The 21901-nt window shown below is 43.4% G+C and overlaps 2 protein-coding genes across 4 annotated transcripts in view; both read left to right on the top strand.

Annotated features, from left to right (window-relative positions):
• Window positions 1–21901, top strand: part of OCEL1 (occludin/ELL domain containing 1) — a 245874-nt gene that overhangs the window by 54610 nt on the left and 169363 nt on the right. The window lies entirely within an intron of this gene.
• LOC309562532 (occludin-like) overlaps window positions 1–21901 on the top strand; it is an 80937-nt gene that overhangs the window by 1455 nt on the left and 57581 nt on the right. For both annotated transcript variants that reach the window (XM_082266780.1, XM_082266779.1), the window contains exons 2-3: window positions 5955–6668; window positions 6772–6933. In XM_082266780.1, the coding sequence (XP_082122906.1) occupies window positions 5967–6668; window positions 6772–6933 (864 nt within the window). In that variant the 5' untranslated portion in view covers window positions 5955–5966. The remainder of the gene's footprint in view (window positions 1–5954; window positions 6669–6771; window positions 6934–21901) is intronic.

The raw sequence follows: 21901 nt of genomic DNA, 5'->3' as shown, positions 1-21901 counted from the left end.
TAATATAACTGGACACTATTATATATAGGTAAAGTTGATCCAGGGAATATCCGATTGCCTTTCGGGGGATCAGAAAGGATATATTTCCCCTGCTGGAGCTCACTGGACCATGCTTTGCTGGGGTTTTCTGCCTTTCTCTGGATCAACTGTAGATATGTGATTGTGTATATAGGATTGTAAATCTTTTTTTTTTTTAGTTTTGTTTTACCCTTTTTATTGGTTGAACTAAATGGACTTTGTGTCTTTTTTCAACCAGACTATGTAACTGTGTAACTATATTGCACATTCACATCAGCCCCTGCCCTCAAGGAGTTTACAATCTAAGATCCCTAACTCTTATTCATACACACACATACTAGGGCCAATTAAGACAGGAGCCAATTAACCTACCAGGATGTCTTTGTAGTGTGGAGGAAACCGGAGTACCCAGAGGAAACCCATGCAGGCACAAGGAGAACATGCAAACTCTAGGCAGTCAAACTGACGACCCCAAAGTATTTAATTAATTTTGCTCTTCCCTTATACCAGTTTACATATACCGACAGTGGTTCCCTTAGGGCAGTGATGGATAACCTTGGCACCCCAGATGTTTTGGAACTACATTTCCCATATTGCTCATGCACTCTGCAGTGTAGTAGAGCATTATGGGACATGTAGTTCCAAAACATCTGGGGTACCAAGGTTATCCATCACTGCCTTAGGGGGTCTGAAAAAATTTGGGGTCCATGGATGGGTTTTCTGCTTGCCATTTAGGTTTCTATGGTTGAACTGGGACACTACATTATTGTCTACATCAGGGTTTCTCAACCAGGGCTCCGTGGAACCCCAGGGTTCCTCCTGAGGATGCTAGGGGGGTTCCTGGAGCAATGGGCAATTTCTGCATCTCCAATATCTTCCCAATGACACCATTGTTCCTTTCAGCTATCTGTAAGGGGGTAATTCTTCCCAATGACACCATTGTTCCTTTCAGCTATCTGTAAGGGGGTAATTCTTCCCAATGACACCATTGTTCCTTTCAGCTATCTGTAAGGGGGTAATTCTTCCCAATGACACCATTGTTCCTTTTTGCTATCTGTAAGGGGGTCATTCTTCCCAATGACACCATTGTTCCTTTTAGCTATCTGTAAGGGGGTAATTCTTCCCAATGACACCATTGTTCCTTTTAGCTATTTGTAAGGGGGTAATTCTTCCCAATGACACCATTGTTCCTTTCAGCTATCTGTAAGGGGGTAATTCTTCCCAATGACACCATTGTTCCTTTTAGCTATCTGTAAGGGGGTCATTCTTCCCAATGACACCATTGTTCCTTTTAGCTATCTGTAAGGGGGTCATTCTTCCCAATGACACCATCGCTCCTTTTAGCTATCTGTAAGGGGGTAATTCTTCCCAATGACACCATTGTTCCTTTTAGCTATCTGTAAGGGGGTAATTCTTCCCAATGACACCATTGTTCCTTTTACCTATCTGTAAGGGGGTAATGTATCCTGAGGTGTAGATTTTTCATTTTTAGCAGGGGTTCCCCGAGACCAGAAATGTATTTCAAGGGTTCCTTTCTGTTGAAAAGGTTGAGAAAGGCTGCCCTAAGCTATCAAGCATCCTAATAGGAAAAAATGACTGGTTGCCTTAGGGTACTCCATATACTTGGGGTACCATATTAAATAGTAAGGGTTCGTTTTAAAATTCCAGGTTTTTTTTTTGTGTACCTGTCAGGTTTAAGGCCTGGTTCACACCTATGCAGGTTTCAGTCTGCATATTCCAGGAGCATTTCGCGTTTTTCAAAACACGTTTTTGATCCATTGAAGTCTAAACCAAAAACCAGAAGAAAAAAAAAGTCTCCGGCCCTTTCCATAAAATGCACAGATGTGAATGTGACCAATAGGAAACCATGTTAAATGGACTGTAGTGTGTGTCTGCAAAACTGAAAATGTACTAAAAAAATGCATAAGGGCAAACAAGGCCTAAAGCAGCATGATAACACCTGCTGCTACCGTATGTGAAAAAAAAAAGTATTTTTAGTGAAGTGAAGTAAGCGTGAAGGAGGTGTATGACCCTGAACAACCCGTCAAAATTTTCTTTTTGGTACAATTGTTACAGGCAACACCCACTCTGTCCCTGTACTTCAGTCAGACCAGCTAGAAAGTATTTGTATACATAATTCATATCAGAGGTCCTCAACTAGTAGTTCAAAAACCAGATATGACTCTCTAAAATTTTTAGCATTGTTATTAACGAATTGTGCTAAAAGTGCTAATTTTTATATTTCATATGATGACGAAAGTTGAAGACCTCTGTTCTCTACTATTATTTTATCCGAGAGCACCCGTTGTGGAGAGTGCTAGTACTCTCTGTCGTAAGATCTCGCATTCAAAACGCTCATCAATTATTTAGAACAGTAAGGCTAGGCCAGATCAAATTCAACAAGTATGAAGAATTTCTATAACATAGGGTAAGTGACTGCCAAGGTATGGTAAAATGGAAAGGAGAAAAAAAAAAAAAAGAAGGAACATTACATGTGGGTGAGTCAACAAGCTGAACTAAAAAGGAGTAAAGAAACTGCGATAAGACATGAACCAGAACCAAGAACAATATTAAAGATAGCGATGGAGAGAGCAAATAGAAAGGGTGTGATAGAAAGAATGAAGTGGAGTAAGGCACAAGATTAAGATAAGGAGGGGAACATGATACAGAGGAAGTAAGACTGGTAAAGGTAGATTTATTTATAAAAAAACAAGGCAATGGTCATCCCTAGGGTAACCTGGGTATCCATGAAACAGTGGGCCATATGATAAATGGTGGCTGAAAGAATGACTATTATTGGTACCTTTAACTACCAATTCAATCAAACTCTCTTTTTCATTTTTATATAGCTAGAAACATAAAAAAAGCATCTGGTTTTCATCAGTAAAGTTTAGTTCCCATAATGCATTTTCATAAATATAATGGAATTTGGCCAGATTATCAGTGAAATTAACATTTTCTCCTTAGATGGAACAGAAAATACATTATTTCAAAGAATAAACCGTTTGCCATTTATTGGGCTACTTTCCAATACTTTCCAATCTCACCGACTGTTCACTCACGATATATATTCACTGCAGTAAAATACGCCTTAACCACTTAAGCCCCGGAGGATTTGGCTGCTAAAAGACCAGGGGGTATTTTGCGATTCGGCACTGCGTGATTTTAACAGACAATTGCGCGGTCGTGCGACGCTGTACCTAAACGAATTTGACGTCCTTTTTTTCCCACAAACAGAGCTTTGTTTTGGTGGTATTTGATCACCTGTGCGATTTTTTGATCACGCGCTATAAACAAAAAAAGAGCGTCAATTTTGCAAAAATAACAATATTTTTCAAATTTTTTATATGAAATTCCCCCCCAAAAAAAAGTAAAAATGAACATTTTTTAACATTTTCGGCCAATTTGTTTTATGCTACATATGTTTGGTAAAAAAAATCGCAAAAAACGTATTTTGATTGGTTTGCGCAAAAGTTATCGCGTTTACTAACAAAGGGAAAGATTTTTGTCATTTTTATTGTTTTTTTTTATAACGCGCAATGGCGGCGATCTGCGATTTTTTTGCGGTACTGCGACATTGGGGCGGACAGATCGGACCCTTGACTGACATTTTTGACACTTTTGGGGTTACCAGTGACATTTCTACAGTAATCAGTGCTATATATATGCACTGTTACTGTAAAATTACACTGGCAGTGAAGGAGTTAACTTTATTTGAGAGGGAGGGGCTGTGTGTGTCCCTAGGGGCGTGATTCTAACTGTGATTGGCTGTGGCTTGAGCTGTAGGAACACTGATCAACGGTCCTACATAGTAGAACCGTATGATCAGTGTTTCTACACAGGGGAGAATGACAGGCGGCTTGTTTACACAAGCTGCCTGCCTTTCTCCCTCTCCCCCGACGATCGCAGAGTGAGCGGCGGACATTGGGTCCGCCGGTCACACGTGCGGGGGGGTCCGTGACCACGCGGGAGCGCGCCGCTGGCGGCGCGCGGGAGCCCCCCGGAGCCTCACAGGCTAGTGACGTATATATACGTCACTTTGCCTGTGAGGGGCTGACCGCCGCAGTATATCTACTTGCGGCGGTCGGCAAGCGGTTAAAGGACTCCACGTTCGTGGAAAAAAGTTATAGCAAATAAAAAAAAAACATAGCCTATACAGTTGCTACACAGGCCGATGCTTTAGAGCCCATTCAGACTAGCGCGACTTGTCAGGCGACTTGTCAGCCTGACAAGTCGCGCTCGGTCGCGGTCCATTGAGTAGTACAGGACCTGTTCTAATAGGAGCGACACAAGACGCTCCGACTTAGAAAAAGGGTCCTGTACTACTTTGGGGCGACCTTGGAGCGACTTGCATAGACTTCCATTATGTGAAGTCTCGGCAAGTCGCGCCGAAGTCGCGGTGCACGCGACTTCACAGGTCGCCCCCCAAAGTTGTGTCGCGCTAGTCTGAATGGGCTCTTAATTTAATGTTATTAAAAATTAACTTTGCTTGTTAACCCCCTGCCTGTTTATGAGCTTCTAAATGCTGGGGGGGGCCGGAGGTGGGCATTTGGGTCATATGATCACCGGGATTGGCTGTCACAGGGGTCACATAATTGGAAAGCTCCCAATCGGAAGTATGCTCTTCCGGTCCCCGCCAGTAACAGTTCTGGGAGTACACTGGGCTCTCGGCGTCAAAGCCTGCCCACCGAGAGGCAGCAAATAGGCATACTATTGGCGGGAAATGGCTAGTCTGAAGCCACTGTAATGTTCTGTAAAATTCAATATGGCAACCTGGAGGTGTTCTGTACTCCATTGGTGTACAAAAGCCCTCAGAAATGTAATTTCCTGCTTGCGTGATTGACTCACTGATATTCCTGGAAGTCTGCTCTAAAATACAAATCAAATTGTAGGTAGCCTCTGCAAAAAGGAATTTCAGCTTTGGTGAGATAGTACCTAATGGTTAAAGACTTCTAAAGTGGGTAGAGTCTGCAACTTTCTTTATCAGAACACCAGGTGAATATAATAGCTCAGACCCTCCAATTCAGATTCAGGATTTCAAAGGACATGGTCAAACAAACAAAGAGCAAAACTTATGAACAACCAAAAGTAGGAATCAACGACAAAGTTAGCAAAAATCCCTGAAATTTACACTGACTACCCAGGAGAGACTAAACTAAAGTGGAGTTATTCTTTAAGGCCAAACCAATATCTCATTTTTTGGGGGGTAGGGTCTTGTGGAAATCTGAGGGGTAAAGATTTACTTACCTTTTCAGCTTCACTTCAGTTCCTCTACTTGGCATTCCTAAGCTCTCCTTGACAGTTGTTTTCGCTTGTCTGGATTGGGAGGATTCCACCACAACATAGAATTCCGTAAACTTAAGATGTACCTAAACCACAAAAATTATAATATAGTTCAGCTTACCTTAGATGTGGTAACTGCATTAGATTGCTTTTCTTTAGGCTTTTTTCTTTTATTTTTTGCTGTGATCCTGCCTCTAAAACACTGTCCTAGGGTGGCATTGCTCACCCACTGTACTGTTTCTTTGGAGGAGCAGTATTGTTAACCTAGGCCAGAAACTGCGGTAGCACTACAGAACACCCCCCCCCCCCAATTTCCTCATCACCATATCATGGGAGAGGTGTTCTGTAGTCTCTAGATGTGCACTGAAAGGGCTGGTAACATTGCTGGACAGCACTGGATTTCTGGCAGGTCAAACAGTTTTTGAAGCATTTATTGCACATATACTGTATAACAAAATGCTTTCAATGGCATTTTAAAAGACCAAATATGAGAAGTTCAGTGTTGGAGTTTACATAAACTTAAATTCTGTTGGGCTTAAGCGTGAGCAGATCATTGAAAGAGCTTTGTGGCTGTGAATGTAGATAACAGAGCTGCAAAATGAGTAATTTTAGTTGTTGCACAAGTAATTGTATTCTATGTTTTTACTTTACAGGAGATTATCAAAATGTACAGCCAAAAGCGCTATGACAGCCCACCAGATTACAGCCCACCTACGTACCTTCATCAGAACAGCCATGGATCCTATGGTTATCCCATTAAGTCTGCTCACCCTGATTCATTTTACCAAGAGGACATCCCCCCACAGCACTTCTATCAATGGAAATCACCACCTGGCATCGTCCGAATTCTTCAAGGCATTGTTGTATTTTTGTGTTTGACTGTTTTTGCCTGTGTGGCATCAACACTAGCCTGGGAATATAACTATGGATACATGGGTGGCTTAGGTGGCTTAGGTGGATATGGCGGATATGGTTATGGGGGATATGGGGGATATGGTGGCTATGGCTATGGTTATGGCTATGGTATGACCAATCCTCAAGCAGCAAGTGGATTCATGATGGCCATGTCTGTGTTGACTTTTATAGCTAACTTGGGACTATTTATAGCGAGTGTAACTAAATCTAGTGGAACACGGTCACGTAAATTTTTTATGATTATATTGGTGCTGAGTGCAGTTATGGCTATCCTTGATCTTATCGCCACCATCGTGTACATTGTTGGAGTAAATCCAAGAGCCCAGATGAGTGGTGGCATGTATTATAGTCAGATGATGACAATGTGTAACCAATTCTACAATCCTGCGGCTTCTGGAGTAGGCATCATGAATCAGTATCTCTACCACTACTGCATGGTGGATCCACAGGAGGTAAGCTCATGTTATTTGCTATGAAAAGAAAAAAGTTGCATTTGTTTTTTGTAACATAATGATGCATATTAACAACTGCAGTCTTTCCTATGTTTTTTTCTAGGCTATTGCTATAGTGTGTGGCTTTATTGTGGTCATTCTGCTCTGTGTAACATCCTTCTTTGCGCAAAAGACAAGAAGAAAGATATGGCGTTACGGAGAGCCTAATATTTACTGGGAGAAACCCTTTGAGCCCTATCAAGAGGGTCCTAATGTAGAGGAATGGGTAAGGGCTAAATTAATTATTGATAAAATCCTACTTCTTACTGATCTATAAAACTAAAATTACTTTATTATCTTCCATTAGAAGTTCATAATGGTGGTTGCTAATTTAACTTTTAAATCTACAGTATATATACATATACATATGTTCCACACCCCTAAAGAGCCGCTGGTAGTTTGGGCCTATTTCTACCCCATAGCACACACAGCCAGGCGCACAGCAGTATTTTGATGTTTAAAGAATTTATCCAGGGGTTTTATTAGGGATCAATGAACTTGGATGGGGATAGGGTCTATGGGATACCCCGGAAGTGTAGAATCGGAATTTGAACTTAATTTGAGGACTGTTAACTTTTTTGCTTCTCTTGCCCGACTCTTGAAAACTTGTACAACTCCAGCTATACTTATACAACACCCAACAGTATTTCACCCCTGCTTGGCTTTTCTTGCATTGCTTCTGGCTGTACTCTCCCAGCATAAGTCCCACAGACTCTCCTTACTGCCTTTGACCTGTCCTCTTCCCAGAGACTAAAGCACCACACAGTCACTCTTGCAGCACTGGGGTCTCACAGGATCATCAGTTGTCTCCTGCCTATATCCACCTTTGAACAACTTGGGCTCTCTCCAATAGCCTCCTTCCCATCTCTCCTCCTGTGAGCTTTCTCCTGACCCTTTTTGATTCTTGGAATTCTCTTCCTTTAGCCCCCCTAGCTAAACCTAGCTGGGACATCAATGTCTTCAACTGGCTTTCCCCTGCCTACTGCCCAGGAGGGCAATACCCCTGAAAAGAGGTCACCTCCGACGAGCTGGACCCTGGAATGCTGCCTTACCCCACCATGCTGCAGACTCCCCTGCCACTCAGGCTTCAGACTATTTGTAGGCTATTCCCTGCTCTCTGGGCACAGCTTTCCCAGAGATTGGCTGAAGTCCCATAAACATTCAGGCTGCAACCTCTGCCCTCCCACTGTGTTCTAGAAATCTTCTTCCCCAGAATACAGGGGGAAGTAACAGAGCAGCAGCCCGTGAAAATCTGAGCAGCCCTAACCAATCAACCCCCTGTTCCACTGATTACAGAAAAGTCAAACAAAATTTATAGCAGCCTACCCTAAACCTAGGAGGGTGATATAATATATATATATATATATATATATATATATATATTGACAAGTCAGGGTTTCTTAGCTCAATGGCAGCGTCACAACACTGAGAATCAGTCTGTATATGCTTGTTATACTCACTGTGGAACTTGAGGGGTTAATTCTCCACATTGTGTAAAAAGGCTGTTTGATCCCGCATGCACAGATCCTCCTCTTCTTTCACTGACTCCAGAATATAAAAAAACAGAGCCTTTGGAGTCAGGCTGCTCATGCTCAGTTTGGTGTGTATTGCTAGAGAGTTTTTTTTTTCTTGGGAGAGTGCATGTGATCAGCACAGGGCCAATCACCACTGTTCAGACAGAGGGTCAGGGGTCCTGGATCCTGATAGGACAGCCCAGTGCAGTATGAAAACTCCTCCTACAAGCTTAATCAGGAACTGATTGAAGTTACAAAACTGCTATATACTGCTAAAGAGAAAAGGGGCTTAGCAGTTTATATTTACTAAATTATTTGCATTTCCATTGTCTGTGTACTGTGGGAGACCAGATATAGTGAATGCAGGGTGCTGGGTTCAGTAACACTTTAACTCCACACCAGATATAGTTTTCCAGGCTTTCCTGCCCACTTCAATTTAAACAATAAAATAAAGGTTGGGACTTTATATGAGAGACACGACACTACTGCCATGGTAAAAATAACATATTTATTTACACATATGATATGAAACATATGACATGGCATGTACATTGTATAAAACAGTATAAATAGCAGAGCTGGTACATGATCCCCAAATCCAGATGCATGACAATCACATAATGGAGTATAAAGGAGTAAACATTGATTAAATGACATCATAGCAACATCAAACTTGACGCGTTTCGTGGACTTAGTATTGCCACTTCTTCAGGAGTAGTTGTATGATATAGATCTATAAAAGATGTATGCTATGATGTCATTTAATCAATGTTTACAAGCTCCCCTCCCCCTGTCAGCTTCTTCTACTTCCCCGTTCCCGGCCAGGTCACTTGAGTCTTCCTTGTTGGTCACTTTCACTTATCCGCAGCATGTCATCTCTTTACCTTCCCTGAACAATAGTAAGTCAGCACCGAGTCTTCTGCTCCTCTCTCCTGTTGACATTAACCCTTCACCTTCTTCTTTCAGCTGTCCACTCCATAAATCTGCACTGTATGTCCTGAAGCCTCTGGTCCCAACTCTGGGCTATCCAAGTAGCCTTGACCCTGTCCTGTCCTAAAATGCAGCATTAGCACTTTCTTTACAGCCCTTCACTCTGTTCTTCATTAACACATATTCTTATTACCCAGACCTGCCCTCCCCCCTTTTACCTATCCCCCCTATACCTATTCCCCCCTATCCCTACCCCCCCATACCTACCCCCCCTATACCTATCCCCCCTATACCTATTCCCCCCCTATCCCTATCCCCCCCATACCTACCCCCCCCATACCTATACCTAATAACCTGTGCACTGCGGTTCGGTCACAGTGTGATTGTGTGTGCGTTTTACCTGGATTTTAGGTACAGTTCTATTTGAATTTCTATTACAAAGTGTGTTTTCATGAAAGTACATCAAAGTCCTGCATGTTGCATCTTTGATGCGGTTTCAGAAAACGCACTGTGTAATGGAATTCAATAGAAGTGCACCTAAAATCCAGGTAAAATGCACACACAATCACACTGTGACCAAACCGCAGAGCACCGGTGTGACCCCACTATAAGGCAAGGTTCACACCTTTGAATGTTAGTCACAAGATTGTGGCTTTCCTGACACACACACAAACAAATCGTCCATTAGTAGACGTGTGACAGTGCCATTTATTGGTAATGGCACCCCACACATCTGCTATCACATGCACCAAACCACATGGTATCTCAAAAGTGAAACATCTGGGGTCTGTTTACAGCCCTGATATTTCATCAAAGCCCCCCAACAGGGCAGTTAAAAATGTAAAAAGTATATATATATACACTGTACATATAAATTCTCAAAACAATATAAATAATGTAAAACATTTGTAAAAAATAAATAATTAAGGGCTTGTTCACACGTGTTTTGGTCTCTGAAAAGCAACCATCATGCAGATTGCTCTTCAGAGAGCATTTGACAGGAGGTAAGGAGCCGTTGTATCGCCTCCCTACTGCCTGAAACAAACCTTCTACCATTATTAGCCTTATGGGGTGGGGGGGCACAGCTTGCCATGCTTGCCCTGGGCACTGAATGACCTTGTCTCGGCACTGGGTGCAGGGGGTCCGGCCGCACCGGGCGCAACATCTGAGGGGGTGTCGTGTAACATGACAGTGAAGGCAGTTTTATTCCAGGACAAAGCAGTGTCCCAAAATGAAACGCACACTGTGTGATTCCTGAACTGGTTGCTATCCGCCTGGAGTCTAGCAACCAGTGACATCAGGCACACACAGGCAGTGGCTCCGCATTCATAACGGAAGAGGGTTTAAATTCCTCCTCCTCCGCGCCAAGAAAGTAGCTCCACCCACCTCCTCCTCGCTGCAGGTAAGAGGATTGTTCATGTTGTCCTCGCTCTGGCTCTGCTCTTCTTCCTGCTAAAATCACTGCCCTTGCCACAGTGTAGGATTGTCTTCTCATGAGCTTTGCATTACTCAATATTCCCCAGGATCTCAATAGGAGGAGATGAGGTCCTCCTTGGTTAGCTACCTCTGGAGGAGGCTCATTCCCCCCCCCCCCCACAGGTATTTAGGGGATATTTTTTTTTGCAGTTTTAACTAGAATTTTATGGAGGGTGAGGTGAAGGATGGCCTTGAATAAGGAGATATTGCCCCTGAGTTGCAAGGTCCTCTTGTTGCGGTCCTTGATCAAATGCACATAGACCATACATGACCGAATGTAACCGTCACCTTTCACCAAACTGAATGTGATCTGTGGATTCTACATCGTTGCATGTCTGTGTATTTCTCTAGAAATTTGTACAGGGTAGAGGTTTTATGTAAGCTATAGCCGGAGAACAGATTACAAAAGTTCCCCACTTTATATCACTGCAATGTTTAATCTCATTTTTAATACTAAGCTAAAACATGGAATAGGCTGCTTTGGCAGCACTATGAATTAGTGATTGACCGATATAGTTTTTTTTATTGCCGATACCAATATTTTGGCCATAGAATATCGGCTTTTGACGATATTGGCCGATATTTTCGTACATTTAAAAAAAAACTATGTGGCAAATGAGGTTTAATGTTGATAAATGTAAAGTTATGCACTTGGGGGCTAAGAATATGCATGCATCATACATATTGGGGGGGGGGGGGGGGAGGATCTGGGGGAATCCATGGCAGAGAAGGCTACTGTATTTGCACTGAATTGTAAATGATGATATTTTTTGAAAAATACAATGAATTACAAGGCTGTAGAGAACAGTGTGCCATTGCAAACTTATATTCTGAGGTTTTAATTACATTATTTTAATATCGTCAGTTGTGAACTAAAGTGGGCCGGTCTAAGGCATGAAACTCCAGGGCTGAAAATGAGTCCCACTCCGGCCCTGCATGGGAGTACTGGAGAGAGGCACACGGGGAAGGAAGGGTCATGTGAGTACTGGAGAGAGGCACACGCGGAAGGAAGGGTCATGGGAGTACTGGAGAGAGGAAAACGGGGAAGGAAGGGTCATGGGAGTACTGGAGAGAGGCACATGGGAAAGGAAGGGTCATGGGAATACTGGAGAGAGGCACATGGGGAAGGAAGGGTCATGGGAGTACTGGAGAGAGGCACATGGAGAAGGAAGTGTCATGGGAGTACTAAGAGAGGCATATGGGGGAGGAAGGGTCATGGGAGTACTGGAGAGAGGCACTCAGGGAAGGAAGGGTTATGGGAGTACTGGGGAGAGGAACATGGGAAAGGAAGGGTCATGGGAGTGCTGGGGAGAGGAACATGGAAAAGGAAGGGTGATGGGAGTACTGGAGAGTGGCACTCAGGGAAGGAATGGTCATGGGATTACTGGGGAGAAGAACATGGGAAAGGAAGTGTCATGGGAGTACTGGATAGAGGCACTCAGGGAAGGAAGGGTCATGGGAGTACTGGGGAGAGGCACATGGGGAAGGAAGGGTCATGGGAGTACTGGAGACGAGGCACCTGGGAAAGGAAGGGTCGTGGGAGTACTGGGGAGAGGAACATGGGGAAGGAAGGGTCATGGGAGTACTGGAGCGAGACACTCAGGGAAGGAATGGTCATGGGAGTACTGGGGAGAGGAACATGGGAAAGGAAGGGTCATGGCAGTACTGAGGAGAGGAACATGGGAAAGGAAGGGTCATGGGAGTACTGGGGAGAGGAACATGGGAAAGGAAGGGTCATGGGAGTACTGGAGAGAGGCACTCAGGGAAGGAAGGGTCATGGGAGTACTGGGGAGAGGAACATGGGAAAGGAAGGGTCATGGGAGTACTGGAGAGAAGCACTCAGGGAAGGAAGGGTCATGGGAATACTGGGGAGAGGAACATGGGAAACGAAGGGTCATGGGAGTAATGGAGAGTGGCACTCAGGGAAGGAAGGGTCATGGGAGTACTGGGGAGAGGAACATGGGAAAAGAAGGGTCATGGGAGTACTGGGGAGAGGAACATGGGAAAAGAAGGGTCATGGGAGTACTAGAGAGAGGCACTCAGGGAAGGAAGGGTCATGGGAATATTGGGGAGAGGAACATGGGAAAGGAAGGGTCATGGGAGTACTGGAGAGAGGCACTCTCTCCAGTAAATACGAAATCAAGATGGCTAAAATAGACTTTGAGAGACAAATAGCGGAGGATAGTAAAAAAAACCCAAAGAAATTCTTTTTTTTTTTTAACAGTTAAATTTTTATTTTATTGTTACACATATAAACAAAACAAATATTCCAATACAATACATTACTCTGCACAAGAAATAATTTTATCCATACCTACTAACACACATAAAAAAAAAAAAAATTATTATAAAAAAAAAAAAAAAAAATTCTTAGGGAGAGGGAGGGAAGGGGAATATCAATAAACCAGTTTAGAAACAGGGAGAGAAGAAAAGAAAAAAAAAAAAAAAAATTATTATTAATTATAATAATAAGAGCCTACTTATATCATTATGGAACAGGTGACCTTGGCTCACCTACAGCGTCGATCCAGGCTGACCAGACTTTATCAAATTTTTTTGGACAGTTCCTACTACCGTATGTAAAACGGTAGAATGGAAGTGTCTTAGTAACAGCAGCTATCCAGGATAATCGGGTGGGAGGTTCGTGTAACTTCCATCGTAAAAGGATTTCTCTCCTGGCATAAAACAGGGTATATGTAATGCACATTTTAGCATATTTGTCCCCAACCAGTTCTGTAAGGTTACTCAATAAAGTTACCTTTGGGTCCAAGGGAATCATGATGTCAAAGATTTCGCCAATAGTGTCCGTCACTTCTTTCCAAAAGGTTGCCAGGTCAGGGCATGACCAAACAACATGTAAGAATGTACCTATTTCATGCCCACATCTACTGCACATAGGATCTTTCGTGGGGTATATCCTGGCAAGACGTTGCGGCGTATAATATGCTCTATGTAAAAATTTGAGTTGTATAAATCTGTCCCTAGCCGCTATCATTGAGGGGATATAATTATTAACCGAGTCCTCCCACTCTTCAATGGTCAGATCTGGAATGTCCTCCTTCCATTTATTATAGGTTTTCTCAGGGGACTGACTATGATCTGTTGAGAGTATGGAGTATATAGCAGAGAGAGATTTCCCTATTACCTTAAAAGTTAGCATTTTCTCCAAGGGGTCTGATTCCAGGACAACAGGGCCTTGGAACTGAGCCCGCATAGCATGACTGAGCTGGCGGTAACGAAACCCCATGGTGGGAGGTAATGAATGGATGGACTGAAGAGCATTAAAGCCTTGAAGTCTTCCATCTTTAATAACATGTTTCATAGTCACAATCCCTCTAGCGGCCCATAACTGTGGATCAGGGAGATGATATAAATGTTTTAAATTAGGATTACCCCACAACGGAGTGTGGGGAGATATATGCAATGGTGTGTTATATATCACCCGCGCCCGAGTCCATATCCGCAGGACAGTCTTCATCAGACTGGTTATTTGAGGATGTGCCTGTTCCCCCCGAAAAACAAGATTACTAAGGGCCGCATATGAACCCAGTAGTGCTGCTTCTAGTGTAACTGCAGAGTTAGTTTTGGGCTGGGAGAACCACCACCGGACCGTCACCAGGACAGCCGCCCAAAAATACAATTTAAAGTTAGGAAGCGCTAAACCTCCTCTTGCAAGAGGAAGATATAGCGTGCGTCTTGCGACTCGTGGAGTACGCCCGGCCCATACAAAAGTTGTTACAATACTTTCTAATCTCGAAAAAAAGGTTCTAGTCATATCAATGGGAGAGTTACGAAAAAGATACAGAAATTTCGGAAGATAGTTCATTTTTATTAAGTTAATTCTGCCAACGGGGGACAAGGGAAGCATGCGCCAAGACGCACACTTTTTATTTAATTGTAAAACTAAAGGGTCAATGTTATTTTGCTGATATACCTCCAATGTTGGACCCACTTTGATGCCTAAGTACACCATATCCTGTACCCATTTCAACGGTGTGTGAGTATCAATTAAAGATATCGATGGGTGTAATGGAAAGAGGACGGACTTAGACCAATTAATATTTATGCCTGAAAAACGGCCAAAGATGTCAAATAATTGTAGGGCCCTATGTAATGATGTGGAAGCATCCGCCAAATAGATCAAGGTGTCGTCTGCATATAAAGACAACTTCTCTTCAATGACCCCCACCTTAATGCCTCGGACCTGTGGGTCCGCTCGCAACATAATCGCTAGCGGCTCCAAAGCTAAGGCAAACAAGGCTGGGGATAACGGACATCCCTGTCGGGTACCCCTCAGTAGAGGGAATTTATCCGATAGAGATGTATTAGTACGGACTCTAGCCGTAGGGTTCTCATAGAGAAGCTTAATCCATGAGACGAAATTAGGGCCGAACCCGAAGCTAGATAGGATCCTCCAGAGAAATGGCCACTCAACAGAATCGAATGCTTTCTCGGCGTCGAGGGAGGCGACCACACCTGTTCCCCCCCCCGACGCCAAGGCCATATGTGTGAACAATCTCCGGATATTGATATCAGTACCCCGGTCAGGTATGAATCCAGTTTGGTCCTAATGGATCAATCCTGTAATGACACTATTAAGTCGATTGGCCAAGACTTTTGAAAGGATCTTCCCATCAACATTTAATAAAGAGATAGGTCTGTATGATGAACATAGTGATGGGTCCTTCCCTGGTTTAGGGATCACAACAATAACCGCTTCGCACATTGTTTTAGGGAGTTTCCCATCCTTTAGAGATCCTAGAAGAGTGGCTAATAAATACGGGCCCAAAAGGTCCATATGGGCCTTATAGAATTCAACAGGAATTCCATCCGGTCCTGGTGTTTTATCGGGTTTTAGGGAGGCCACCACTTCCTGGATCTCCAAAAGAGTAATAGGGGCGTCTAGTTTGGCCCTATCTCTATCAGTTAAGACTGGAAAGTCCACTGCCTGTAGATAATGATCAAGTTCATCTCCTGAATAATTAACCTTAGTATTATATAGGGCCCGGTAATAATCAGTGAAGTTGTGATTAATAGTTTCTGGATTAGAGTGAAGAGTACCTGATTGATCCTGAATATGTGCTATACTATACCCACTTGTCTGTTCCCTAGAAATTTGCGCCAGCATTTTACCGTTATACTCGCCATGTACGAAAATATGTTGGGCTTGAGAAAGCAGTTTTTTCTGTGTAAGGGCTGTTCGTATTCCCATTACCTCCCTAGTCAAGGATTGAAATCGTGTATAATGAGTGGGGTCTCTAGTTTGGACATATAGATTTTCCATATCTCTAGCTTCCTTTTCTTTTTGCAATAGATTTGTTCGCCTATATCGTTGGATCTTCCCAATAGCTGTCTGATAATACCCCCGGGTGCAAACCTTAAAAGCTTCCCAGACCATAGCCACTGATGACGTGCCCGGATTTATCTCCCAAAAGGCCGCTATCTGGGGTTCGACTAAAGGGTTTATGTCAGAATCAGCGATCCAATATCTGGATAAGCGCCATAATCTATGAGAGGGGTTACCAGATAATTCCATTTTTAAGAGAAGTGGGGCGTGGTCGGAGATCCCACGAGGAAGAACCCGAATCTCCCGCACCCGAGATAGTAATGACCCACTTGCAAACATTAAGTCAATTCGAGAAAAGGTTTTATAAGTGGCGGAATGGCAGGTATATTGCCTAGCGTGGGGATGGTACCAACGCCATAGGTCTGTCAACCCATAGATCTCAGCCCATTCAGGAAGATCCGATCTAGTGGAAGAATCTCCAGTCATTCTATCCATTTTCGGATCTGGAACCATATTAAAATCCCCCACCATGAGTATATTATCATTCTCATATTTTGCAATTTCTTTAGAAATTTTATATAACAGCCTGATTGAGGCTGGCGGAGGTATATATAACCCTACCAGCAATAAAGTAAAAGATGATATCTGCAGATTGAGCAAAACAAATCGTCCATCCGGGTCCAGGGAGAGACCCATTAGTCTGAACGGGAGAGACTTGTGGATAAGAACGCTGACTCCACGAGAATACGTAGAAAACGTAGAGTGGTAATGATGCCCAACCCACGGTTTCTTAAGAGCCAGCGTTCGAGTACCCAACAAGTGAGTCTCCTGCAAGACACATATGTGGGGCTTAAATGCTTTTAAATATTGAAACACTAAAGAGCGTTTCTGCGGGGAATTCAAACCTCTAGTGTTCCAAGAAATCACCCTTAAAGACTCCATATCCAGTCAAAAAACAGTGTATACAACATAATAACAGTATAAAAAAAAAAAAAAAAAGGAAGGAAACTGATAAATACAGTAAATACAATAACAGAGTAATGATTCAAAGATCCCCATCCCCCCCACCCCACCCATCTCCCCAAAATTGGAGAGGGTTTGTATCCCACCCACCGCGGACCTCATAGTCCACCCTAGGGGGTAAGTGTCAAAAAAAAAGGCGCTATATTCTTTAAGTATATCAAAAGCAAAAAAACTAGGGCAGAGCATATTGCACACATAATTAACGATGATGGGAGGATGGTTACAGAGGACACTGAAAAAGCAACCGTGCTGAATGCTTTTTTCTCGTCAGTCTTTACACAGGAAGCGGAGTGGTACACTGACCATGACTGTATGGTTAGTAGTAATACACAGGACTTGCCACTATGGCTAACAGACGGTGAAATCAGGGAAAGGCTGGATACACTTAACACAAATAAATCACCAGGCCCGGATGGCGTACATCCGAGAGTACTCAAGGAACTCAGTAAGGTTATATCCAGACCACTGTTCCTGATCTTTGCGGACAGTATTAGGACAGGAGATGTACCAGGGGAGTGGAGGAAAGCAAACATGATTCCGATATTCAAAAAGGGTCAGAGGCATATACCGGGAAATTATAGGCCTGTCAGTCTGACATCACTAGTATGTAAACTTCTGGAGGGGATGATAAGGGACTATATCGTAGAGTTTGCTAAGGACAACAGCATCATCAGTAGTAACCAGCACGGGTTTACAAATGGGCGTTCTTGTCAAACCAATCTCTTAACATTCTACGGGGAGGTGAGCTGTGAGCTAGATAGGGGCAGACCAGTGGATGTGGTGTACCTAGATTTTGCTAAGGCGTTTGATACAGTTTCCCATAAGCGCTTAATTTATAAAATAAGGTCTGCAGGTATCGACAGCAGGGTTTGCTCTTGGATACGGAACTGACTAAAAGGGCGTGTCCAAAGGGTGGTAATAAACAGCGCATACTCAGACTGGTCTGAGGTAGTAAGCAGGGTCCCCCAAGGCTCAGTCCTAGGACCAACCTTGTTCAATTTATTCATAAACAGCATTGAGGACGGGATCAGTAGTTCAATATCAGTTTTTGCAGATGACACAAAATTAGGCAGGGCAATAACAGCACAGCATGAAGCAGATATCCTACAGAATGACCTGGACAAAATAACGGAGTGGGCAACGACTTGGCAAATGAGGTTTAACGTGGAGAAGTGTAAGGTTTTGCACTTGGGGACTAGAAACATAAAAGCACAATACACGTTAGGAGGGGAACCCCTGGGAGAATCAAAAATGGAGAAGGATCTGGGAGTCTTGGTTGATGATAGACTAGGCAACAGCATGCAATATCAAGCGGCAGCTGCCAAGGCTAGCAGAATATTAACATGCATAAAGAAAGGGATGTATTCCAGATATAAGACTATAATCCTTCCACTTTATAAAACTCTGGTCCGACCGCATCTGGAGTATTCTGTCCAGTTCTGGTCACCAGTCCTCAGAAGGGATATGTTGGAGCTGGAGAGGGTCCAGAGAAGGGCAACTAAACTAATTAGGGGATTGGAGGACCTTGATTATGAGGAGCGTCTGCAATCGCTTGATTTATTCTCCCCGGAGAAGAGACGCCTGAGGGGGGACATGATAGCAATTTTTAAATATCTCAATGGGGATCTAGGCTTAGAAAAAAAGCTGTTCAGTCGAAGGGATTGCATGAGGACTCGGGGGCATACAATGCGATTAGAGGAGAAGCGTTTTAACCTCAGGCAACGTGGGGGGTTCTTTACTGTTAGGGCTACAAGATTGTGGAATTCTCTACCACAAGAGGTGGTTTCTGCAGGTAGTATGGTGGCTTTCAAAAGACTACTAGACGTACATCTCAAGGATCCGAACATTCAGGGGTATGCGAGATGATTACAGCCACACACACCTACACAGGTTGAACTGGATGGACTATTGTCTTTATTCAACCTCACCTACTATGTAACACTCGGGGAAGGAAGGGTCATGGGAGTACTGGGGAGACTTTGGCTTTAAGTTTGAAATTCCCTTTTCAATTTCCTGTAATTCTCTCTTTATTGAGTAGACCCTATAATCTGATAATAAGTAGGCGGAGATTCATTATGCAGAGTGGGCGGAGCTTGCATGGCTCCCTTTAAACACTCTGACCTCCCTCAGGAGGGTGGGGCTCTAAACTCGAACTCAGGCTCTAATATAAATGCTGTGCACACCTGCATCATTAGAGGGCCTGTTTCTCACAAAACCTGGCGTAAAACACCATTTTACAGAGAAGCACAGGGTCACCCTGCTAAATCAATCTATCTATCTATCTATCTATCTATCTATCTATCTATCTATCTATCTATCTATCTATCTATTATTATTATTATTATTATTATTATTATACAGGATTTATATAGCGCCAACAGTTTGCGCAGCGCTTTATCTATCTATCTATCTATCTATCTATCTATCTATCTATCTATCTATCTATCTATCTATCTATCTATCTATTACTATCCATCCTATATACATATATATATATATATATATATATATATATATATATATATATATATATATATATATATATATATATATATATATTGTTTAAGGCATATGTCGAAGATGATGGTATACTTATCTACTTAGATCAGTAGTGGTCAACCTAAAAGATATAGGGACCTCAGCTGCAACCCCTAAAACCATCAAGGGGCATCACATAATAATCAGTATATGTAATGCATGGAAGACTGCCAAAGATATACCATAGCAGAATTTGTGGACATGCTACAGGTGTGGTTGGGTTGCTGAAGATCACTGCTGTTACGGTTTAATGTTCCCACTTACACTAAGGGCTGCTGGGGTCTCAGGGCCACAAAACATTTACCACAGGGTTGCATGTGGCCCTAGGGTAGTAGGGTGACAACCAATGATGTAGACCTACTGCGAAGATCTGCTAGACCCCTACTTCTCTTCTGCTGGACCCCTACCTCTCTTCTGCTGGACCCCTACTTCTTTCCCTTGACTAGCTGTTTTTCCTCAAAGTATTACAAACGTCTTACTTGCAAAAAAAAGTGTATGTATAGTCAAAACTATATTTGTAATTTTAAATAGATTATGGAAGAGATAAAACCCAGTGAGGTTTTTTTTTCAGCTGTCTGTGCACCATTGGAGGAATTTCCTTTATTTCCTGCCACAGAGAGGCAAAAGGAAGTTAGAAGAAATCACCCAAAATGAATTCCCATTTTAGATCCCCAGAACATGTTATTCTTTGCCCCTTGTGCTGGGGACAACTCATAATTCCTTTATTTTCCCTCACTTTCTGTAAAGGGGCTCATGATTGGCTAGGTGTTGGTGTCAAACTGCATCTTCTTTCATCAGAAAACTACCCACCTGTTGTTAACGGAACCTTCTGTCATATTGTGCCACACTTCTGGCCATAGGCTAGCTAACGATATTCCTGGCCATAATATTTAGGAACAAAGAAATGCCACCACATAAAATTCATTCCCTACACTTTACTGTGACTTTGCAAGATTTACGTGACATCTGACATCAAATTTGATATACTAACAGAATTCTTTGTTACTGATTGCCATAAACAGGAGCAGAAATGCTGTAGTTGTCATTTCTGTGCAGAATGAAAACACATAATTTGTAACCATTTTCCCTTTGCACGTCCTCTCCTAGAGAGCACCACAAAGTTTGGACCACTTCCCCCAAGTATACTAAAGCCACCAACTGCTACACATGGGTGGCTTGTCCTTTTTCTTGGTTTCTGGATGGTCTTAAATCCTTTCTGCTGACACTCCTGCATTGAGTCTTATAAGGACTCCCTCTTTGGCAATGTGATTCTTTTTAAACTGACATTCACTTCAGCCTGCTCTAGGGACTTTATGCCTATAAGATACCAATGACAGTTTAAAGTGAAACTAAAGTCTCTTTTTTTTTGTTTAAAATAAACAAACATGTTATACTTACCTGCTCTGTGCAGTGGATTTGCACAGAGCAGCCCAGATCCTCCTCTTCTCAGATCCCTCTTCTGCTCTCCTGGTCCCTCCCTCCTGTTGAGTGCCCCCACAGCAAGCAGCTTGCTATGGGGGCACCTGAGCTGAGCCGCAGCTCTGTGTGTCTATTCAGACATGGAGCCACGCCCCAGCCGCCCCTCTCCCTCACCTCATTGGCTCACTGACTTTAATTGACAGCAGCAGGAGCCAATGGCGCAGTGCTGCCATTTCAGCCAATGAGATGGGCTCAGGTAAGTATTAGGGGAGCTGCTGCACACAGAAAGCTTTTTATCTTAATGCATAGAATGCATTAATATAAAAAACCTTCTGACTTTACAACCACTTTAACCACCTCCCACCCGGCCACTGTACATATACGGCCGGTGGGAGTCTCATCCTTCTGATCGGACGTTCCCGAACATCCTGCAGAAGGAGCGAGATCGCGCCACCGTGGGTACTCGCAGCTGCGCGATCTCGATGTGCCTGTGTCCCTCGGACACATAGCAACAAGTTTTGGCAGGAGGGCCCTGTGATTGGCCCTTCTGATCACATGACGGCTGTGTCCAATCACAGCTGTCATGTAATGTAAACGGCTTTGATCTCTTCTTCTCCTCACACAGATCCTGTCAGTGAGGAGAAGAAGAGACGATCTGTGCTGGAGCCAGGGGATCAGTGAGTTTGAAGCATTTTTTTTGCTAATTACTCACTGATCACAGGGGGGGGGGGTCTGTGCTGGTAATCAGAACATTGATTACCAGTGCAGGGGTGCCACTAGAGCCACCAGGGATGCCCATCCATGATCACCAGTGATGCCCACCCTATCAGTGCTGCCCACCATTGCCATCTAACTGTGCTGCCCACCAGTGCCCATCATTGCCATCTTTCAGTGCTGCCCACCAGTGCCCAGTATTGCCTACCAGTGCTGCCTATCAGTGCTAATCAGTGCCGCCCATCAGTGCCGATCAGTACCGCCTATCAGTGCACATCAGCGCCACCCATCAG

This window comes from Pelophylax lessonae, assembly GCF_965119305.1.
Source record: "Pelophylax lessonae genome assembly, chromosome: 1".
Classification (NCBI taxonomy): domain Eukaryota; kingdom Metazoa; phylum Chordata; class Amphibia; order Anura; family Ranidae; genus Pelophylax; species Pelophylax lessonae.
This window is presented reverse-complemented; position numbering and strand designations above follow the sequence as displayed.